Raw genomic sequence first — 23,112 nt, 5'->3', positions numbered from 1 at the left:
CATTCTTTGTAAGCAAGAATGTACAATGTACAAGAGCCCTCAGTTCACACTTCTGTATGATGGAATTAAAGGGTCCTCACTCCGCTAACACGCAGTGCCACCCACGGGAACAGCTTAAGGTTGACCTTTGAAGTGCTAAGAAGGTGGTTTATCAGGGTGAGACTTACTCCAAGGTCCTGAGCACCTTGTTCACACGGAGGGCATTTGCGATTTCCCGAGCACCATTGAGGCCAATAGAATTTTCTCGAAGGCTAGAAATGGAAACACAATTTAATAAAATTGGAACTCATTCTACTCTACCCACAGCATTCAACAACACAGATATCCACTGACAAAATAGAGAGACAGCCAAAGGGATACCACAAAAGGTAATGGAGGATATCTAGAGGGGCAATGGAGGGATATCTAGAGGGGCAATGGAAGGATATCTAGAGGGGCAATGGAGGGATATCTAGAGGGGCAATGGAAGGATATCTAGAGGGGCAATGGAGGGATATCTAGAGGGGCAATGGAGGATATCTAGCGGGGCAATGAGGGATATCTAGAGGGGCAATGAGGGATATCTAGAGGGGCAATGAGGGATATCTAGAGGGGCAATGAGAGGATATCTAGAGGGGCAATGGAGGATATCCAGAAAGGCAATGGAGGATATCCAGAAGGGCAATGGAGGATATCTAGAGGGGCAATGGAAGATATCTAGAGGGGCAATGGAGGGATATCTAGAGGGGCTATGGAGGATATCTAGAGGAGCGATGGAGGATTATCTAGAGGGGCAATGGAGGATTATCTAGAGGGGCAATGGAGGGCTATCTAGAGGAGCAATGGGAGGATATCTAGAGGGGCAATAGAGGGAGATCTCGAGAGGCAATGGGAGGATATCTAGAGGGGCAATGGAAGGATATCTAGAGAGGCAATGGAAGGATATCTAGAGGGGCAATGGAGGATATCTAGAGGGGCAATGGAAGGATATCTAGAGGGGCAATGGGAGGATATCTAGAGGGGCAACAGAGGAGTACCATTACTGAACTGCCATCTATCTTCATCTTTGTCTGTTGTGTATCCCACATTATTGCTCATGATTTAATAGCTACACAAAGCATATTTTATAATACTTCACATTCACTTTATCACATTCAGAAGAAATGAAAGTAAAATATCAGCTTTACACATCTTAATAAATACTGTTCCACCCAAAGCCTGACTCCATTCACACAGAAACATTGAAAACCTGGTGCCCAGCCTCTGGCCACCGCCAACAGATTGAGGCTCGAGGCTCGAGGCACGGAGTCTTACTTCAGGTTGATGAGGCCTTCGTTCAGTTTCAGAGCTGCAGTCAGGGCCGTGGCGCCATTGTTACTGATGGAATTACTCTGGAGACTAGAGAAAGGAAAATTGCACCAGTCACCATCCGAGGAAGACTTCGCTAACTGATCAGTAATTAGCAGCAATCAATTAACATATTTGTAGTTAATTATCACAGTAAACAGACTGCTGGTCCTGAACAGAACCTCAGACCATTTACTTTCCTGCTTGCAACTGGGAAAGTCAGTGATCCCCAGATACAGGAGCGGTGTATCTGGACAGGCTTGAGGGGGGGAAATTCGGTGTCACCCCTTTTGGGGAGCAAACGTCGCCCCGAAAAACTAGCGCCCCTCCGCCTGAAATTCAGTTGTAGCGCCCCAAGTGCGCTACAACAGAATATCGCGCTACGTGCTACAGCCGCCATGCACGTCGGCACATAGCGCCACATCATTGCAGATCTCCCGCCCCTGATTAAAGGGAAGGGGCCTACCACATCGCACACCGGGGACCTGCTGGACCACCAGACAGCGGGGTGCCGGGAAAACAGCCTGGCACTCAAGAGGATTTGGTCACAACCCCCCGGATGCCGCCTGACCTGCTGAGCGTTTCCCAGCATTACCTGTTTTAATTTCAAAAAAGAAATAGCCGCCCGACACCTGCCCTTTAAGTAGCGCCGCCACGGCTACAAAAACGCCCCCCTGACCCTGTCGGACGTATCGTCCAGCGATAGGTCAGGGGTCGCAACCCAAGTTTGCGGCCAGGGCGCTGCGCACAGTGATGACGTCATTGCTGACAGCGCAGCGCCGCGGGGTGCTACTGGCTACCGCCGCCGCTAACCTCCCGCTGAATTTCGTGGGAGGCGTTAGTGGCGCCGCGCCCGAGCGCTAGGGGACTTGTGCCCCATTAGCACCCCCCGGGGGCACTAACGAGAAGTGCAAATCAACCCAATTTTTCCCCCTTGGGATTTATACAGTTAGGAGCTGAGGGGAATAGATGGCCATGAAAATCTAGGGGCTGCGATCCCAGCGGTTACATTTTGGACCCCGCCCAATGGGCACCCCCCGCAGCACTGACCCCATTAGAGATTCGAGACCGGCCTGTGATTGGGCCCTGGTCATGACCCACGGTGGCATAGTGGTTAGCACTGTTGCCTCACAGCGCCAGGGACCCGGGTTCAAATCCGGCCTCGGGTGACTGTCTGTGTGGAGTTTGCACATTCTCCCCGTGTTTGCATGGGTGTTCTCCGGGTGCTCCGGTTTCCTCCCACAGTCCAAAGATGTGCGGGTTAGGTTGATTGGCCATGATAAAAATTGACCCTTAGTGTTAGGGGGGATTAAATACATGGGGTTACGGGGATAGGGCTTGGGTGGGATGGCTGTCGGTGTAGGGACCGGGTGCTAGGGTTTGGATGATCAGCCATGATCTCGTTGAATGGCGGAGCAGGCTCGAAGGGCCGAATGGCCTACTCCTGCTCCTATCTTCTATGTTTCTATGTTTCTATTAACCTGGGCACTCTGAGGCTTGGACAGGTGGAGCACATCTCATCTGCACTTTGCCTTTCCAGTGCCCAAGCCAGGAGAGGGGAGGGGAGGCCAGGAAACTCTGCTCTTTGATCTATATGTTTAATCCACGGCTCTTCCTGCAACAAACCATCTGTGGAGAGATTGCTGACGGTTAGGACACAGAGACGGACACTTACTTGAGTGTTGTGAGGCTTCTGTTCACTTTCAACGCTTCAGCTATGGCAGTGGCTCCGATATCACCCACACAGTTACTGCACAGGCTGGAAAACAAGGTATAGATCGGTCACCACAGCAGGAGCTGGGCTAATGGGCACTGTTAATGGGGAGGGGCTGAAGGTTAATGGGTACCGGTGAATGGGATGAGCTGATGGTTAATGGGCACTGGTGAATGTGATGAGCTGATGGTTAATGGGCACTGGTGAATGGGATGAGCTGATGGTTAAAAGATTTATCCTTGGCACCCTCCTATTTCTCATCTACAGGTTGCCCCTCGGTGAAATCATCCGAAAACACAGCATCAGTTTTCACATATACGCTGACGGCACCCAGCTCTACCTCACCACCACCTCTCTCAACCCCTTCACTATCTCTGATTTGTCAAACTGCTTGTCTGACATCCAGCACTGGATGAGCAGAGATTTCCTCCAGCTAAATATTGGGAAGACCGAAGCCATTGTCTTCGATTCCCACCACAAACTCCATTCCCTAGCCACCAACACCATCCCTGACAACTGTCTGAGGCTGAACCAGAATCTGACCCCGAGATGAGCTTCTGACCACATATCCATGCCATCACTAAGACTGCCTACTTCCAGTTCCGTAACATAGCCTGACTCTGCCCGTTTCAGCTCATCTGCTGCTGAAAACCTCGTCCATGCCTTTGTTACCTCTCACAGAATCACAGAAACCCCACAGTGCAGATAGAGGCCATTTCGGCCCATCGAGCCTGCACCGACACATATCCCACCCAATCCCCGTAACCCCTACACCAACACATATCCCACCCTATCCCCATTACCCCACGTATTTAATCCCCCTAACACTAAGGGTCAATTTATCATAGCCAATCAACCTAACCTGCACATCTTTGGACTGTGGGAGGAAACCGGAGCACCCGGAGGAAACCCATGCAAACACGGGGAGAATGTGCAAACTCCACACAGACAGTTGCCCGAGGCCGGATTCGAACCCGGGTCCCTGGCGCTGTGAGGCAACAGTGCTAACCACTATGCCACCGTGCCACCTCTAGACTTGACTATTCCAATGCACTCCTGGCTGGCCTCCCACGTTCTACCCTAAACTTGGAAGTCATCCAAAACTCGGCTGCCCGTGTCCTAACTCGCACCAAATCCCATTCACCCATCACGCCTGTGCTCGCTGACCTACATTGGCTCCCGGTTAAGCAACGCCTCGATTTTAAAATTCTCATTCTTGTTTTCAAATCCCTCCATGGCCTCGCCTCTCCCTATCTCTGTAACCTCCTCCAGCCCTATAACACCCCCCCACCACCTAGATATCTGCGCACCTCCAATTCTGCCCACTTATGCATCCCTGATTTTAATTACTCCACCATTGGCGGCTGTGCCTTGGCCCTAAAAGCTCTGGAATTCCCTCCCTAAACCTCTCCACCTCTCTGTCCTCCTTCAAGACGCTTCTTAAAATCTACCTCTTTGAGCAAGCTTTTGGTCACCTGCCCTAATTTCTCCTTATGTGACTCGGTGTCAAATTTTGTTTGATAATGCTCCTGTGAAGCGCCTTGGGACGTTTTACTATGTTAAAGGTGCTATATAAATACCAGTTGTTGTTGCTGTTGTTGTTAATGGGTGCTGGAGAAGGGGAGAAACTGATGGTTAATGGGTACTGGAGAAGGGGAGGAACTGATGGTTAATGGGTACTGGAGAAGGGGAGGAGCAGATGGTTAATGGGTACTGGAGAAGGGGAGGAACTGATGGTTAATGGGTGCTGGAGAAGGGGAGGAGCTGATGGTTAATGAGTACTGGAGAAGGGGAGGAACTGATGGTTAATGGGTACTGGAGAAGGGGAGGAACTGATGGTTAATGGGTACTGGAGAAGGGGAGGAGTTGGTGGTTAATGGGTACTGGAGAAGGGGAGGAGCTGATGGTTAATGGGTACTGGAGAAGGGGAGGAGCTGATGGTTAATGGGAACTGGAGAAGGGGAGGAGCAGATGGTTAATGGGTACTGGAGAAGGGGAGGAACTGATGGTTAATGGGTACTGGAGAAGGGGAGGAGCTGATGGTTAATGGGTACTGGAGAAGGGGAGGAGCTGATGGTTAATGGGTACTGGAGAAGGGGAGGAACTGATGGTTAATGGGAACTGGAGAAGGGGAGGAGCTGATGGTTAATGGGTACTGGAGAAGGGGAGGAGCTGATGGTTAATGGGTACTGGAGAAGGGGAGGAGCTGATGGTTAATGGGTACTGGTGAAGGGGAGGAACTGATGGTTAATGGGAACTGGAGAAGGGGAGGAGCTGATGGTTAATGGGTACTGGAGAAGGGGAGGAGCTGATGGTTAATGGGAACTGGAGAAGGGGAGGAACTGATGGTTAATGGGTACTGGAGAAGGGGAGGAGCTGATGGTTAATGGGTACTGGAGAAGGGGAGGAGCTGATGGTTAATGGGTACTGGAGAAGGGGAGGAGCTGATGGTTAATGGGTACTGGAGAAGGGGAGGAGCTGATGGTTAATGGGAACTGGAGAAGGGGAGGAGCTGATGGTTAATGGGTACTGGAGAAGGGGAGGAGCTGATGGTTAATGGGTACTGGTGAAGGGGAGGAACTGATGGTTAATGGGAACTGGAGAAGGGGAGGAGCTGATGGTTAATGGGTACTGGAGAAGGGGAGGAGCTGATGGTTAATGGGTACTGAAGGGGAGGAGCTGATGGTTAATGGGTACTGGAGAAGGGGAGGAGCTGATGGTTAATGGGTACTGGAGAAGGGGAGGAGCTGATGGTTAATGGGTACTGGAGAAGCTGCAGCACCAGTTGAACTCCTCGCTGGTGTTGAGCTCCATAATAAAATTTGGAAAGATATTTAATCCCCCAGAGCCCAAGCAGAGAGCTGGGATTTACTTGAGTTCCTTTAGGCTCCCGTTATGTTTTAAGGCACTCGCAATCCGCTTCGCTCCTTCGTGGCCAATGGAATTCTTTTGAAGGCTGAAATGAAAAGAGAGAGAAGTTTGATTGTGTGACCAAAGACAATGCGTATCTGCTATTCCACCACGGTAGGCCTCACGGCCAAGCCGATCCAACACCTCCGACATTAACGTGGGCGAGCTTTCCACTGATAGCAATGGCCACTGTTAAATGGGGAGGAGCGTGAGAGGGAAGCCTGGCTGACTTTCAAGCTCCCTTGTTTGGGGATTGAAGTCAAATCCTAAACCCCCCCCCACTCCATCGGTAAAGTCAGCTACCTCAGCACAGAGCAGGCAGGGATCAATCCTGGCCTGTGTAGGTCAGTATTTACTCGGTGACCAATTCCTTTCACTAATCCCCTACTGCTCAGGCCTAAACCAATCAAAGTGCAGCCTGTTTACAGTAAGAATCCCAATGGCATTCACTCTGGGTTCACTCAGAGAGCTGGATACGTTTGTGTATCTATCAGCTGCCTGGTTACTGCCCTTCAACCCAGGGATCTGGGAATTCCAGCACAGCCTCAGCTGAGACTGTCATCCTCTGGCCTGCTGGAGGGTGATATTCAGTGTTACTCTCCGAGGATACAGGGAGAAACCTGCACCTTACAGAACATGACCAGCTATTTTACCTTGTCCAGAACCAGGGCACATGGCCTGTGCTTGAAGGGGGGTAAATTCATAACTAATCAGCGGGAATATTACAGTGAGCAAGTGGTGAATCTACCGAATGCTTACTTCAGTACGGTCAGCTTGCGATTCACGTGAAGAGCTTCCGCGGTGAACTTTGCCCCATCTTCACCCACAAAATTATTCTGAAGGCTGCAGGGAAGCAAGAGGAAATGTTAGAGCTGCGAGTGATCAACTGGACATTGTCGGGGGGTGAGGGCGGGGGGTGGGGGGACAGACTCACGGGCTTCACTTTAATCCAGAATGTCAAAAATCCCATCACGTATTTCAGTGGCTGAATGTTGGTTCCTTTCACTGTTCATCAAACCAATGGGGGATCCCGATCGTTGGAGTGGAATTGAAACCTTCTCGTTTTCTGATCAAATAATTTGAAATCTGTGATATTGCAGAATTCCAACTCCGCTCTTCACTGCAGACCTCTTGCTAACTAGGAGCAGTGACAGCTCTAGCTGCAGCAGGGACCCTAGTGTGACATCAATGAACAGATTGCTTTCCTGCTAACCTACTCATCCACCAACATCTGTGCATTAACAGCAGCCCCTGGACTCACTTTAGCCTCTCAGCCCATACTGTCATTGCAGGCCTGAGCTGCGCCTGGGGCTCCTCACACTGCAGGCCCAGGGCTGGGATTCCTCACACTGCAGGCCCAGGGCTGGGATTCCTCACACTGCAGGCCCAGGGCTGGGATTCCTCACACTGCAGGCCCAGGGCTGGGATTCCTCACACTGCAGGCCCAAGGCTGGGACTCTTCACACTGCAGGCCCAGGGCTGCGACTTCTCACACTGCAAGACCAGGCCTGCGACTCCTCACACTGCAAGACCAGGCCTGCGACTCCTCACACTGCAAGACCAGGCCTGCGACTCCTCACACTGCAGGCCCAGGGCTGGGATTCCTCACACTGCAGGCCCAGGGCTGGGATTCCTCACACTGCAGGCCCAGGGCTGGGATTCTTCACACTGCAGGCCCAGGGCTGCGACTTCTCACACTGCAAGACCAGGCCTGCGACTCCTCACACTGCAAGACCAGGCCTGCGACTCCTCACACTGCAGGCCCAGGGCTGGGATTCCTCACACTGCAGGCCCAGGGCTGGGATTCTTCACACTGCAGGCCCAGGGCTGCGACTTCTCACACTGCAAGACCAGGCCTGCGACTCCTCACACTGCAAGACCAGGCCTGCGACTCCTCACACTGCAGGCCCAGGGCTGGGATTCCTCACACTGCAGGCCCTGGACAAGGCCCTTTGAGACAAAGAGGGAACTGTGCCACCAAGGGCCTCCCTTCTATCCACCACAGATTGGGGTCTGTGAGGAGGAACGACACAGATGCCCACCTTCTTTTACGTTGCTCACGCCCTCATATATTTGACTTTACTCATTTGCAAGTACGTGATGCAGTTTCGCAGTGAGAGCCGACCTTTCAGTGAATCAGATGCCACATATCCGGAGTCGGTTAGTAACAGTGCAGCTTGGGCTGTGTAAACCACACACAATACAACAGGCAGACAGGCAGCCACCACAGGAAGCAACATATGAACACAACAATCACTCACTCAGCAGGCTCATTAAACACAGCCACCAGCCAGCTCCCTCGCCGGGGTCAGAGGCACATAGAAGATAGGAGCAGGAGTAGGCCATTCTGCCCTTCGAGCCTGCTCCGCCATTCAATGAGATCATGGCTGATCATCCAAATTCAGTACCCTGTCCCTGCCTTCTCCCCATATCCCTTGATCCCTTTAGCCTTAAGAAATAGATCCAACTCTTTCTTGAATATACTTAATGAACTGGCCTCCACCGCCCTCTGTGGCAGAGAATTCCACAGGTTCACCACTCTCTGGGTGAAGAAATTCCTCCTCATCTCTGTCCTAAATGGCTTACCCCTTATTCTTAGACTATGACACCTGGTTCTGGACTCCCCGGCCATCAGAAACATCCTTCCTGCATCTAGTCTGTCCAGGCCTGACAGAATTTTATAGGTTTCGATGAGATCCCCTCTCAATCTTCTAAACTCCAGTGAGTATTGATGTGCCTCAATAATTCCGAGACTCGATGTTAGCGAAACAAAACAAGGCTTTTATTAACTTAGAACGTAACACGTAAGAGAGAGAGATATCTTCCTTCTGGAGACTGAGGCCAGACTGAGCTAGCTTACAAAAGGGGCCAGGTATGGGCGGAGCCCTACACACACAGCACATTCCAGCACATTCCAATAAACAATACAATGAGGACTGGGGGAAGGGAAATGACACTGAAACCGACCACAGTCACAGGCAGTGATGAATGGAATATTTGAAACCGACCACAGTCACAGGCAGTGATGAATGGAATATTTCATCACAAGTATAAGCCCAATCGACACAATCTCTCCTCATACGTCATTCCTGCCATCCCAGGTATCAGCCTGGTGAATCTTCGCTGCACTCCTTCCATGGCAAGAACGTCCTTCCTCAGGTAAGGCGACCAAAACTGCGCACAATACTCAAGGTGTGGTCTCACCAAGGCCCTGTACAACTGCAGCAAGACATCCTTGTTCTTGTACTTGAACCCTCTTGCTACGAAGGCCAACATACCATTTGCCTTCTTAACCGCCTGCTGCACCTGCATGCTTACCTTCAGCGACTGGTGCACAAGAACACCCAGGTCTCTTTGCACTTCCCCTTCTCCCAATCTATTGCCATTCAAATAATAATCTGCCTTCCTGTTTTTGCCACCAAAGTGGATAACCTCACATTTATCCACATTATAGTGCATTTGCCATGTTTCTGCCCAATCACCCAACCTGTCCAAGTCGTGCTGGAGTTTCACGACATCCTCCTCACAGCATACCCTCCCACCCAGCTTTGTGTCATCTGCAAATTTGGAGATATTACATCCAATTCCCTCGTCCAGATCATTAATATATATTGTGAACAGCTGGGGTCCTAGGACCGATCCTTGCGGTACCCCACTAGTCACTGCCTGCCACTCGGAAAACGACCCGTTTATTCCAACTCTTTGCTTTCTGTCCGCCAACCAGTTCTCTATCCAAGTCACTACCTTGCCCCCAATCCCATGTGCCTTAATTTTGCACGCTAATCTCTTATGCGGGACCTTATCGAAAGCCTTCTGAAAGTCCAAATACACCACATCCACTGGTTCTCCCTTATCTATTCTACCAGTTACATCCTCAAAAAATTCCAGTAGATTAGTCAAGCATGATTTACCTTTTGTAAATCCATGTTGACCATCCAGTTCCCTCACCAGGGTCAGAGGCACTGACCGTCCAGCTCCCTCGCCGGGGTCAGAGGCACTGACCATCCAGCTCTCTCGCCAGGGGTCAGAGGCACTGACCGTCCAGCTCCCTCGCCAGGGGTCAGAGGCACTGACCGTCCAGTTCCCTCGCCAGGGGTCAGAGGCACTGACCGTCCAGTTCCCTCACCAGGGGTCAGAGGCACTGACCATCCAGCTCTCTCACCAGGGGTCAGAGGCACTGACCGTCCAGCTCCCTCGCCAGGGGTCAGAGGCACTGACCGTCCAGCTCCCTCGCCAGGGGTCAGAGGCACTGACCGTCCAGCTCCCTCGCCAGGGGTCAGAGGCACTGACCGTCCAGCTCCCTCGCCAGGGGTCAGAGGCACTGACCGTCCAGCTCCCTCGCCAGGGGTCAGAGGCACTGACCGTCCAGCTCCCTCGCCAGGGGTCAGAGGCACTGACCGTCCAGCTCCCTCGCCGGGGTCAGAGGCACTGACCGTCCAGCTCCCTCGCCAGGTGTCAGAGGCACTGACCGTCCAGCTCCCTCGCCAGGGGTCAGAGGCACTGACCGTCCAGCTCCCTCGCCGAGGTCAGAGGCACTGACCATCCAGCTCCCTCGCCAGGGGTCAGAGGCACTGACCGTCCAGCTCCCTCGCCAGGGGTCAGAGGCATTGACCGTCCAGCTCCCTCGCCGAGGTCAGAGGCACTGACCATCCAGCTCCCTCGCCAGGGGTCAGAGGCACTGACCGTCCAGCTCCCTCGCCAGGGGTCAGAGGCACTGACCGTCCAGCTCCCTCGCCAGGGGTCAGAGGCATTGACCGTCCAGCTCCTTCGCCAGGGGTCAGAGGCACTGACCGTCCAGCTCCCTCGCCAGGGGTCAGAGGCACTGACTGTCCAGCTCCCTCGCCAGGGGTCAGAGGCACTGACCGTCCAGCTCCCTCGCCAGGGGTCAGAGGCACTGACTGTCCAGCTCCCTCGCCAGGGGTCAGAGGCACTGACAGTCCAGCTCCCTCGCCAGGGGTCAGAGGCACTGACTGTCCAGCTCCCTCGCCAGGGGTCAGAGGCATTGACCATCCAGCTCCCTCGCCAGGGCTCAGAGGCATTGACCGTCCAGCTCGCTCGCCAGGGGTCAGAGGCACTGACCTCACATCAGGTACTGCCAATTCTACCATACTTCTGTCCCTGCAGCTTCCATCGGAGCCTGGTGCATTCTAACAGCACTTGGTGCAGTTACTCAGCACCGACCTATACAATTCCAAAAGTCTGGGCTCCTCACATTAGCCTAGGTCCAGAAATCCTTTGCATTGTTAAACTTATTTTCTCCCATATCCCTTCCTGGATCTGCCCATCCCACAAACCAAAGGGAGTTTCCCAGCCTGGGGCCTCAATCTCAATCTCCCAGCCTGGGCCCTTTTTCCCTCCCACCCCCAGCCTGGACCCTCTCTCTCCCTGTCTCCCAGCCTGGACCCACTCTCCCCATCCCCCAGCCTGGGCCTTCTCGCCCTGTCTCCCAGCCTGTGCCCTCTCTCCCTCCCCCAGCCTGGGCCCTCTCTCCCTCCCCCAGCCTGGGCCCTCTCTCCCTCCCCCGGCCTGGGCCCTCTCTCTCCCTCCCGCAGCCTGGGCCCTCTCTCCCTCCCCCGGCCTGGGCCCTCTCTCTCCCCGTCTCCCAGCCTGGGCCCTCTCTCCCCTCCCCCAGCCTGGGCCCTCTCTCCCTGTCCCCCAGCCTGGGCCCTCTCTCCCTCCCCCAGCCTGGGCCCTCTCTCCCTCCCCCAGCCTGGGTCCTCTCTCTCCCTCCCCCAGCCTGGGCCCTCTCTCTCCCTCCCCCAGGCTGGGCCCTCTCTCCCTCCCCCAGCCTGGGCGCTCTCTCCCTCCCCCAGCCTGGGCCCTCTCTCCCCGTCCCCCAGCCTGGGCCCTCTCTCCCTCCCCCAGCCTGGGCCCTCTCTCCCTGTCCCCCAGCCTGGGCCCTCTCTCCCTCCCCCAGACTGGGCCCTCTCTCCCTGTCCCCCAGCCTGGGCCCTCTCTCCCCATCCCCCAGCCTGGGCCCTCTCTCCCTCCCCCAGCCTGGGCCCTCTCTCCCTGTCCCCCAGCCTGGGCCCTCTCTCTCCCCGTCTCCCAGCCTGGGCCCTCTCTCCCCTCCCCCAGCCTGGGCCCTCTCTCCCTGTCCCCCAGCCTGGGCCCTCTCTCCCTCCCCCAGCCTGGGCCCTCTCTCCCCATCCCCCAGCCTGGGCCCTCTCTCCCTCCCCCAGCCTGGGCCCTCTCTCCCTCCCCCAGCCTGGGCCCTCTCTCCCACCCCCAGCCTCGGCCCTCTCTCCCTGTCTCCCAGCCTGGGCCCTCTCTCCCTCCCCCAGCCTGGGCCCTCTCTCCGTGTCCCCCAGCCTGGACCCTCTCTCCCTCCCCCAGCCAGGGCACTCTCTCCCTCCCCCAGCCTGGGACCTCTCTCCCCGTCTCCCATCCTGGGCCCTCTCTCCCTGTCCCCCCGCCTGGGCGCTCTCTCCCCTCCCCCAGCCTGGGCCCTCTCTCCCTCCCCCAGCCTGGGTCCTCTCTCCCTCCCCCAGCCTGGGCCCTCTCTCCCCATCCCTCAGCCTGGGCCCTCTCTCCCCGTCTCCCAGCCGGGGCTCTCTCTCCCTCCCCCAGCCTGGGCCCTCTCTCCCCATCCCCCAGCTTGGGTCCTCTCTCCCCGTCCCCCAGCCTGGGCCCTCTCTCCCCGTCCCCCAGCCTGGACCCTCTCTCCCCGTCCCCCAGCCTGGACCCTCTCTCCCTCCCCCAGCCTGGACCCTCCCTCCCTCCCCCAGCCAGGGCACTCTCTCCCTGTCCCCCAGCCTGGGCCCTCTCTCCCTGTCCCCCAGCCTGGGCCCTCTCTCCCTCCCCCAGCCTGGGCCCTCTCTACCTGTCCCCCAGCCTGGACCCTCTCTCCCTCCCCCACCCTGGGCCCCCTCTCCCCGACCCCCAGTCTGGGCCCTCTCTCCCCGCCTCCCAGCCTGGGCCCTCTCTCCCCATCCCCCAGCCTGGCCCTCTCTCCCCGTCTCCCAGCCTGGGCCCTCTCTCCCCGTCTCCCAGCCTGGGCCCTCTCTCCCTCCCCCAGCCTGGGCCCTCTCTCCCTCCCACAGCCTGGGCCCTCTCTCCCCGTCCCCCAGCCTGGGCCATCTCTCCCTGTCGCCCAGCCTGGGCCCTCTCACCCCGTCTCCCAGCCTGGGCCCTCTCTCCCCATCTCCCAGCCTGGGCCCTCTCTGCCTCCCCCAGCCTGGGCCCTCTCGCCCCATCCCCCAGCCTGGGCCTTCTCTCCCCATCCCGCAGCCTGGGCCCTCTCTCCCCGTCTCCCAGCCTGGGCCCTCTCTCTCTCCCCCAGCCTGGGCCCTCTCTCCCTCCCCCAGCTTGGGCCCTCTCTCCCCATCCCCCAGCCTGGGCCCTCTCTCCCTATCCCCCAGCCTGGGCCCTCTCTCCCTCCCCCAGCCTAGGCCCTCTCTCCCCGTCCCCCAGCCTGGGCCCTCTCTCCCTCCCCCAGACAGGGCCCTCTCTCCCCGTCTCCCAGCCTGGGCCCTCTCTCCCTCCCCCAGCCTGGGCCCTCTCTCCCTCCCCCAGCCTGGGCCCTCTCTCCCCGCCTCCCAGCCTGGGCCCTCTCTCCCCAATCCCCAGCCTGGGCCATCTCTCCCCATCCCCCGGCCTGGGCACTCTCTCCCTCCCCCAGCCTGGGCCCTCTCTCCCTGTCCCCCAGCCTGGGCCCTCTCTCCCTCCCCCAGCCTGGGCCCTCTCTTCCCGTCTCCCAGCCTGGGCCCTCTCTTCCCGTCTCCCAGCCTGGGCCCTCTCTCCCTCCCCCAGCCTGGGCCCTCTCTCCCCGTCTCCCAGCCTGGGCCCTCTCTCCCTCCCCCAGCTTGGGCCCTCTCTCCCCATCCCCCAGCCTGTGCCCTCTCTCCCTGTCCCCCAGCTTGGGCCCTCTCTCCCTATCCCCCAGCCTGGGCCCTCTCTCCCTATCCCCCAGCCTGGGCCCTCTCTCCCTATCCCCCAGCCTGGGCCCTCTCTCCCTCCCCCGGCCTGGGCCCTCTCTCCCGATCCCCCAACCTGGGCCCTCTCTCCCTCTCCCGGCCTGGGCCCTCTCTCCCCATCCCCCAGCCTGGGCCCTCTCTCCCCATCCCCCAGCCTGGGCCCTCTCTCCCTCCCCCAGCCTGGGCCCTCTCTCTCACTCCCCCAGCCTGGGCCCTCTCTCTCACTCCCCCAGCCTGGGCCCTCTCTCCGTCCCCCAGCCTGGGCCCTCTCTCCTTCCCCCAGCCTGGGCCCTCTCTCCTTCCCCCAGCCTGGGCCCTCTCTCCCCGTCCCCCAGCCTGGGCTCTCTCTCCCTGTCCCCCAGCCTGGGACCTCTCACCCCTCCCACAGACTGGGCCCACTCTCCCTGTCCCCCAGCCTGGGCCCTCTCTCCCTGTCCCCCAGCCTGGGCCCTCTCTCCCAATCCCCCAGCCTGGGCCCTCTCTCCCTGTCTCCCAGCCTGGGCCCTGTCTCCCAGCCTGGGCCCTCTCTCCTTCCCCCAGCCTGGGCACTCTCTCCCTCCGCCAGCCTGGGCCCTCTCTCCCCGTCTCCCAGCCTGGGCCCTCTCTCCCCTCCCCCAGCCTGGGCCCTCTCTCCCTGTCCCCCAGCCTGGGCCCTCTCTCCCTCCCCCAGCTTGGGCCCTCTCTCCCCGTCTCCCAGCCTGGGCCCTCTCTCCCCGTCTCGCAGCCTGGGCCCTCTCTCCCTCCCCCAGCCTGGGCCATCTCTCCCTCCCCCAGCCTGGGCCCTCTCTCCCCGTCCCCCAGCCTGGGCCCTCTCTCCCTGTCCCCCAGCCTGGACCATCTCTCCCTCCCCCAGCCAGGGCACTCTCTCCCTGTCCCCCAGCCTGGGCCCTCTCTCCCTGTCCCCCAGCCTGGGCCCTCTCTCCCCATCCCCCAGCCTGGGCCCTCTCTCCCTCCCCCAGCCTGGGCACTCTCTACCTGTCCCACAGCCTGGACCCTCTCTCCCTCCCCCAGCCTGGGCCCTCTCTCCCTCCCCCAGCCTGGGACCCCTCTCCCCGACCCCCAGTCTGGGCCCTCTCTCCCCGTCTCCCAGCCTGGGCCCTCTCTCCCCATCCCCGAGCCTGGCCCTCTCTCCCCGTCTCCCAGCCTGGGCCCTCTCTCCCTCCCACAGCCTGGGCCCTCTCTCCCTCCCACAGCCTGGGCCCTCTCTCCCCGTCCCCCAGCCTGGGCCATCTCTCCCTGTCCCCCAGCCTGGGCCCTCTCTCCCTCCCACAGCCTGGGCCCTCTCTCCCCATCCCCCAGCCTGGCCCTCTCTCCCCGTCTCCCAGCCTGGGCCCTCTCTCCCCGTCTCCCAGCCTGGGCCCTCTCTCCCTCTCCAGCCTGGGCCCTCTCTCCCCGTCTCCGAGCCTGGGCCCTCTCTCCCCATCCCCCAGCCTGGGCCCTCTCTCCCCATCCCCCAGCCTGGGCACTCTCTACCTCCCCTGGCCTGGGCCCTCTCTCTCCCTCCCCCAGCCTGGGCCCTCTCTCCCTGTCCCCCAGCCTGGGCCCTCTCTCCCCGTCTCCCAGCTTGGGCCCTCTCTCCCCCGCCGGCCTGGGCCCTCTCTCCCCATCCACCAGCCTGGGCCCTCTCTCTACCTTCCCCAGCCTGGGCCCTCTCTACCTTCCCCAGCCTGGGCCCTCTCTCCCTCCCCAGCCTGGGCCCTCTCCCCCTCCCCAAGCGTGGGCCCTCTCCCCCTCCCCAAGCATGGGCCCTCTCTCCCTCCCCCAGCCTGGGCCCTCTCTCCCTGTCCCCCAGCCTGGGCCCTCTCTCCCCATCCCCCAGCCTGGGCCCTCTCTCCCCATCCCCCAGCCTGGGCACTCTCTACCTCCCCTGGCCTGGGCCCTCTCTCTCCCTCCCCCAGCCTGGGCCCTCTCTCCCTGTCCCCCAGCCTGGGCCCTCTCTCCCCGTCTCCCAGCTTGGGCCCTCTCTCCCCCGCCGGCCTGGGCCCTCTCTCCCCATCCACCAGCCTGGGCCCTCTCTCTACCTTCCCCAGCCTGGGCCCTCTCTACCTTCCCCAGCCTGGGCCCTCTCTCCCTCCCCAGCCTGGGCCCTCTCCCCCTCCCCAAGCGTGGGCCCTCTCTCCCTGTCCCCCAGCCTGGGCCCTCTCTCCCTGTCTCCCAGCCTGGGCCCTCTCTCCCTGTCCCTCAGCCTGGGCCCTCTCTCCCTCCCCGAGCCTGGGCCTTCTCTCCCTGTCCCCCAGCCTGGGCCTTCTCTCCCAGTTTCCCAGCCTGGGCCCTCTCTCCCCTCCCCCAGGCTGGGCCCTCTCTCCCTGTCCCCCAGCCTGGGCCCTCTCTCCCTCCCCCAGCCTGGGCCCTCTCTCCCCATCCCCCAGCCTGGGCCCTCTCTTCCCGTCTCCCAGCCTGGGCCCTCTCTCCCTCCCCGAGCCTGGGCCCTCTCTCCCTGTCCCCCAGCCTGGGCCCCCTCTCCCTCCCCCAGCCCGGGCCCTCTCTCCCCATACCCCAGCCTGGGCCCTCTCTCCCTGTCCCCCAGCCTGGGCCCTCTCTCTCTGTCTACCAGCCTGGGCCCTCTCTCCGCATCTCCCAGCCTGGGCCCTCTCTCCCTCCCCCAGCCTGGGCCCTCTCTCCCTCCCCCAGCCTGGGCCCTCTCTCCCCGTCCCCCAGCCTGGGCCCTCTCTCTCCATCCCCCAGCCTGGGCCCTCTCTCCCCGTCTCCCAGCCTGGGCCCTCTCTCCCTCTCCCAGCCTAGGCCATCTCTCCCCATCCCCCAGCTTGGGCCCTCTCTCCCTCCCCCAGCCTGGGCCCTCTCTCCCTCCCCCAGCTTGGGCCCTCTCTCCCTCCCCCAGCCTGGGCCCTCTCTCCCTGTCCCCCAGCCTGGGCACTTTCTCCCTCCCCCAGCCTGGGCCCTCTCTCCCCGTCCCCCAGCCTGGGTCCTCTCTCCCTGTCCCCCAGCCTGGGCCCTCTCTCCCCGTCTCCCAGCCTGGGCCCTCTCTCCCCGTCTCCCAGCCTGGGCCCTCTCTCCGTGTCCCCCAGCCTGGTCCCTCTCTCTCCCTCCCCCAGCCTGCGCCCTCTCTTCCCATCCCCCAATCTGGGCCCTCTCTCCCCGTCTCCCAGCCTGGGCCCTCTCTCCCTCCCCAGCCTGGGCCCTCTCTCCCCGTCTCCGAGCCTGGGCCCTCTCTCCCCATCCCCCAGCCTGGGCCCTCTCTCCCCGTCTCCCAGCTTGGGCCCTCTCTCCCCCGCCGGCCTGGGCCCTCTCTCCCCATCCCCCAGCCTGGGCCCTCTCTCCCTCCCCAGCCTGGGCCCTCTCCCCCTCCCCAAGCCTGGGCCCTCTCTCTCTCCCTTCCCCAGCCTGGGCCCTCTCTCCCTCCCCCAGCCTGGGCACTCTCTCCCTCCCCCAGCCTGGGCCCTCTCTCCCCGTCCCCCAGCCTGGGCACTCTCTCCCTCCCCCAGCCTGGGCCCCCTCTCCCTCCCCCAGCCTGGGCCCTCTCTCCCTGTCCCTCAGCCTGGGCCCTCTGTCCCTCCCCCAGCCTGGGCCCTCTCTCCCTGTCCCCCAGCCTGGGCCCTCTCTCCCAGTTTCCCAGCCTGGGCCCTCTCTCCCCTCCCCCAGCCTGGGCCCTCTCTCCCTGTCCGCCAGCCTGGTCCCTCTCTCCCTCCCCCAGCCTGGGCCCTCTCTCCCCATCCCCCAGCCTGGGCCCTCTCTCCCCGTCTCGCAGCCTGGGCCCTCTCTCCCTCCCCCAGCCTGGGCCCTCTCTCCCTGTCCCCCAGCCTGGGCCCTCTCGCCCCATCCCCCAGCTTGGGCCCTCTCTCCCCATTTCCCAGCCTGGGCCCTCTCTCCCTGTCCCCCAGCCTGGACCCTCTCTCCCTCCCCCAGCCTGGGCCCTCTCTCCCTGTACCCCCCAGCCTGGGCCCTCTCTCCACGTCTCCCAGCCTGGGCCCTCTCTCCACGTCCTGCAGCCTGGGCCCTCTCTCCCTGTCCCCCCAGCCTGGACCCTCTCTCCCTCCCCCAGCCTGGGCCCTCTCTCCCCGACCCCCAGCCTGGGCCCTCTCTCGCCATCTCCCAGCCTGGGCCCTCTCTCCCCATCCCCCGGCCTGGGCCCTCTCTCCCCGTCTCCCAGCCTGGGCCCTCTCTCCGTCCCCCAGCCTGGGCCCTCTCTCCCTGCCCCAGCCTGGGCCCTCTCTCCCTCCCCCAGCCTGGGCCCGCTCTCCCTCCCCCAGCCTGGGCCCGCTCTCCCTCCCCCAGCCTGGGCCCTCTCTCCCTCCCCCAGCCTGGGCCCTCTCTCCCTGTCCGGCAGCCTGGGCACTCTCTCCCTCCCCCAGCCTGGGCTCTCTCTCCCCGTCCCCCAGCCTGGGCCCTCTCTCCCTGTCCCCCAGCCTGGGCCCTCTCTCCCCATCTCCCAGCCTGGGCCCTCTCGCCCCGTCTCCCAGCCTGGGCCCTCTCTGCCTCCCCCAGTCTGGGCCTCTCTCCCCATCCCCCAGCGTGGGCCCTCTCTCCCCATCCCCCAGCCTGGGCCCTCTTCCCCCTCCCCCAGCCTGGGCCCTCTCTCCCTCCCCCAGCCTGGGCCCTGTCTCCCTGTCCCCCAACCTGGGCCCTCTCTCCCTCCCCCAGCCTGGGCCATCTCTCCCCGTCCCCCAGCCTGGGCCCTCTCTCCCTGTCCCCCACCCTGGGCCCTCTCTCCCCGTCTCCCAGCCTGTGCCCTCTCTCCCCGTCTCCCAGCCTGGGCCCTCTCTCCCTCCCCCAGCCTGGGCCCTCTCTCCCCATCCCCCAGCCTGGGTTCTCTCTCCCAGTCTCCCAGCCTGGGCCCTCTCTCCCAGTCTCCCAGCCTGGGCCCTCTCTCCCTCCCCCGGCCTGGGCCCTCTCTCCCCATCCACCAGCCTGGGCCCTCTCTCCCTCCCCCAGCCTGGGCCCTCTCTCTCCCTTCCCCAGCCTGGGACCTCTCTCCCTCCCCCAGCCTGGCCCCTCTCTCCCTCCCCAAGCCTGGGCCCTCTCTCCCTCCCGCAGCCTGACCCTCTCTCCCCGTCTCCCAGCCTGGGCCCTCTCTCCCTGTCCCCCAGCCTGGGCCCTCTCTCCCTCCCCCAGCCTGGGCCCTCTCTCCCCGTCCCCCAGCCTGGGCCCTCTCTCCCTGTCCCCCAGCCTGGGCCCTCTCTCTCTGTCTACCAGCCTGGGCCCTCTCTCCCCGTCTCCCAGCCTGGGCCCTCTCTCCCTCCCCCAGCCTGGGCCCTATCTCCCTCCCCCTGCCTGGGCCCTCTCTCCCCGTCCCCCAGCCTGGGCCCTCTCTCCCAGTTTCCCAGCCTGGGCCCTCTCTCCCCTCCCCCAGCTTGGGCCCTCTCTCCCTGTCCCCCATCCTCTCCCTGTCCCCCATCCTGGGCGCTCTCTCCCCGTCTCCCAGCCTGGGCCCTCTCTCCCTCCCCCGGCCTGGGCCCTCTCTCTCCCTCCCCCAGCCTGGGCCCTCTCTCTCCCTCCCCCCGCCTGGGCCCTCTCTCCCTGTCCCCCAGCCTGGACCCTCTCTACCTCCCCCAGCCTGGGCCCTCTCTCCCCGTCCCCCAGCCTGGGCCCTCTCTCCCTCCCCCAACCTGGGCCCTCTCTCCCTTTCCCCCAGCCTGGGCCCTCTCTCCCCGTCCCCCAGCCTGGGCCCTATCTCCCTGTCCCCCAGCCTGGGCCCTCTCTCCCTGTCACACAGCCTGGGCCCTCTCTCCCCGTCCCCCAGCCTGGGCCCTCTCTCCCTCCCCCAGCCTGGGCCCTCGCTCCCGCTCCCAGCCTGGGCCCTCTCTCCCTCCCCAAGCCTGGGCCCTCTCTCCCTCCCGCAGCCTGGGCCCTCTCTCCCTGCCCCCAGCCTGGGCCCTCTCTCCCTCCCCCAGCCTGGGCCCTCTCTCCCCGTCCCCCAGCCTGGGCCCTCTCTCCCTGTCCCCCAGCCTGGGCCGTCTCTCCCTGTCTACCAGCCTGGGCCCTCTCTCCCCATCTCCCAGCCTGGGCCCTCGCTCCCTCCCCCAGCCTGGGCCCTCTCTCCCTCCCCCAGCCTGGGCCCTCTCTCCCCGTCCCCCAGCCTGGGCCCTCTCTCCCTCCCCCAGCCTGGGCCCCCTCTCCCTCCCCCAGCCTGGGCCCTCTCTCCCTGTCCCCCAGCCTGGGCCCTCTCTCCCAGTTTCCCAGCCTGGGCCCTCTCTCCCCTCCCCCAGCCTGGGCCCTATCTCCCTGTCCCCCAGCCTGGGCCCTCTCTCCCTCCCGCAGCCTGGGCCCTCTCTCCCTGTCCCACAGACTGGGCCCTCTCTCCCTCCCCCAGACTGGGCCCTCTCTCCCTGTCCCCCAGCCTGGGCCCTCTCTCCCCGTCTCCCAGCCTGGGCCCTCTCTCCCCGTCTCCCAGCCTGGGCCCTCTCTCCCCGTCTCCCAGCCTGGGCCCTCTCTCCCCTCCCCGAGCCTGGGCCCTCTCTCCCTGTCCCCCAGCCTGGGCCCTCTCTCCCTCCCCCAGCCTGGGCCCTCTCTTCCCATCCCCCAGCCTGGGCCCTCTCTCCCCGCCTCCCAGACTGGGCGCTCTCTCCCTCCCCCAGCCTGGGCCCTCTCTTCCCATCCCCCAGCTTGGGCCCTCTCTCCCTCCCCCGGCCTGGGCCCTCTTTCCCCATCCCCCAGCCTGGGCCCTCTCTCCCTCCCCCAGCCTGGGCCCTCTCTCCCTTCCCCAGCCTGGGCCCTCTCTCCCTCCCCAAGCCTGGGCACTCTCTCCCTCCCCCGGCCTGGGCCCTCTCTCCCCATCCCCCAGCCTGGGCCCTCTCTCCCTCCCCCAGCCTGGGCCCTCTCTCTCCCTTCCCCAGCCTGGGCCCTCTCTCCCTCCCCAAGCCTGGGCCCTCTCTCCCTCCCCCAGCCTGGGCCCTCTCTCCCTCCCCCAGCCTGGGCCCTCTCTCCCCGTCCCCCAGCCTGGGCCCTCTCTCCCTCCCCCAGCCTGGGCCCTCTCTCCCTGTCCCCCAGCGTGGGCCCTCTGTCCCAGTTTCCCAGCCTGGGCCCTCTCTCCCCTCCCCCAGCCTGGGCCCTCTCTCCCTGTCCGCCAGCCTGGGCCCTCTCTCCCTCCCCCAGCCTGGGCCCTCTCTCCCCATCCCGCAGCCTGGGCCCTCTCTCCCCGTCTCGCAGCCTGGGCCCTCTCTCCCTCCCCCAGCCTGGGCCCTCTCTCCCTGTCCCCCAGCCTGGGCCCTCTCTTCCCATCCCCCTGCTTGGGCCCTCTCTCCCCATTTCCCAGCCTGGGCCCTCTCTCCCTGTCCCCCAGCCTGGACCCTCTCTCCCTCCCCCAGCCTGGGCCCTCTCTCCCTGTACCCCCCAGCCTGGGCCCTCTCTCCCTCCCCCAGCCTGGGCCCTCTCTCCACGTCTCCCAGCCTGGGCCCTCTCTCCCTGTCCCGCAGCCTGGGCCCTCTCTCCCTGTCCCCCAGCCTGGACCGTCTCTCCCTCCCCCAGCCTGGGCCCTCTCTCCCCGACCCCCAGCCTGGGCCCTCTCTCGCCATCTCCCAGCCTGGGCCCTCTCTCCCCATCCCCCGGCCTGGGCCCTCACTCCCCGTCTCCCAGCCTGGGCCCTCTCTCCGTCCCCCAGCCTGGGCCCTCTCTCCCTGCCCCAGCCTGGGCCCTCTCTCCCTCCCCCAGCCTGGGCCCGCTCTCCCTCCCCCAGCCTGGGCCCTCTCTCCCTCCCCCAGCCTGGGCCCTCTCTCCCTGTCCCGCAGCCTGGGCACTCTCTCCCTCCCCCAGCCTGGGCCCTCTCTCCCCGTCCCCCAGCCTGGGCCCTCTCTCCCCGTCCCCCAGCCTGGGCCCTCTCTCCCCATCTCCCAGACTGGGCCCTCTCTCCCCGTCTCCCAGCCTGGGCCCTCTCTCCCTGTCTCCCAGCCTGGGCCCTCTCTGCCTCCCCCAGTCTGGGCCTCTCTCCCCATCCCCCAGCGTGGGCCCTCTCTCCCCATCCCCCAGCCTGGGCCCTCTCTCCCTCCCCCAGCCTGGGCCCTCTCTCCCTCCCCCAGCCTGGGCCCTCTCCCCCTGTCCCCCAACCTGGGCCCTCTCTCCCTCCCCCAGCCTAGGCCATCTCTCCCCGTCCCCCAGCCTGGGCCCTCTCTCCCTGTCCCCCACCCTGGGCCCTCTCTCCCCGTCTCCCAGCCTGTGCCCTCTCTCCCCGTCTCCCAGCCTGGGCCCTCTCTCCCTCCCCCAGCCTGGGCCCTCTCTCCCTGTCCCCCACCCTGGGCCCTCTCTCCCCATCCCCCAGCCTGGGCTCTCTCTCCCAGTCTCCCAGCCTGGGCCCTCTCTCCCTCCCCCAGCCTGGGCCCTCTCTCCCCATCCACCAGCCTGGGCCCTCTCTCCTTGTCCCCCAGCCTGGGCCCTCTCTCCCTCCCCCGGCCTGGGCCCTCTCTCCCTCCCCCCCCCTGGGCCCTTTCTCCCCGTCTCCCAGCCTGGGCCCTCTCTCCCCATCCCCCAGCCTGGGCCCTCTCTCCCCGTCTCCCAGCCTGGGCCCTCTCTCCCTCCCCCAGCCTGGGCCCTCTCTCCCCATCCCCCAGCCTGGGCCCTCTCTCCCTGCCCCGGCCTGGACCCTCTCTCCCTGTCCCCCAGCCTGGGCCCTCTCTCCCTCCCCCAGCCTGGGCCCTCTCTCCTCGCCCCCCAGCCTGGGCCCTCTCTCCCCGTCTCCCAGCCTGGGCGCTCTCTCCCTCCCCCAGCCTGGGCCCTCTCTCCCTCCCCCAGCCTGGGCCCTCTCTCCCCGTCACCCAGCCTGGGCCCTCTCTCCCTCCCCCGGCCTGGGCCCTCTCTCTCCCTCCCCCAGCCTGGGCCCTCTCTCTCCCTCCCCCAGCCTGGGCCCTCTCTCTCCCTCCCCCCGCCTGGGCCCTCTCTCCCTGTCCCCCAGCCTGGGCCCTCTCTCCCCATCCCCCAGCCTGGGCCCTCTCTCCCTGTCCCCCAGCCTGGGCCCTCTCTCCCCATCCCCCAGCCTGGGCCCTCTCTCCCTGTCACCCAGCCTGGGCCCTCTCTCCCCATCCCCCAGCCTGGGCCCTCTCTCCCTGTCCCCCGGCCTGGACCCTCTCTCCCCATCCCCCAGCCTGGGCCCTCTCTCCCTCCCCCAGCCTGGGCCCTATCTCTCCATCTCCAAGCCTGGGCCCTCTCTCCCAATCTCCCAGCCTGGACCCTCTCTCCCCATCTCCAAGCCTGGGCCCTCTCTCCCTCCCCCAGCCTGGGCCCTCTCTCCCTGTCTCCCAGCCTGGGCCCTCTCTCCCTGTCCCCCAGCCTGGGCCCTATCTCTCCATCTCCAAGCCTGGG

At 63.3% G+C, this 23,112-nt stretch overlaps 1 protein-coding gene across 1 annotated transcript in view; it reads right to left on the bottom strand.

Moving 5' to 3' along the window:
• Positions 1–23,112, bottom strand: part of nlrc3 (NLR family, CARD domain containing 3) — a 76,835-nt gene that overhangs the window by 16,418 nt on the left and 37,305 nt on the right. Inside the window, exons 7-11 of the mRNA XM_085999953.1 lie at positions 6,710–6,793; positions 5,913–5,996; positions 3,002–3,085; positions 1,294–1,377; positions 168–251 (exon numbers count right to left, since the gene is read on the bottom strand). Of these exons, the coding sequence (XP_085856079.1) occupies positions 168–251; positions 1,294–1,377; positions 3,002–3,085; positions 5,913–5,996; positions 6,710–6,793 (420 nt within the window). The remainder of the gene's footprint in view (positions 1–167; positions 252–1,293; positions 1,378–3,001; positions 3,086–5,912; positions 5,997–6,709; positions 6,794–23,112) is intronic.

This window comes from Somniosus microcephalus, chromosome 11 (assembly GCF_052327205.1).
Source record: "Somniosus microcephalus isolate GS21.2 chromosome 11, FLI_Smic_1.0, whole genome shotgun sequence".
Lineage (NCBI taxonomy): Eukaryota > Metazoa > Chordata > Chondrichthyes > Squaliformes > Somniosidae > Somniosus > Somniosus microcephalus.
The sequence above is the reverse complement of the archived record's forward strand: the minus strand, read 5'-3'. Positions and strand labels throughout refer to the sequence as shown.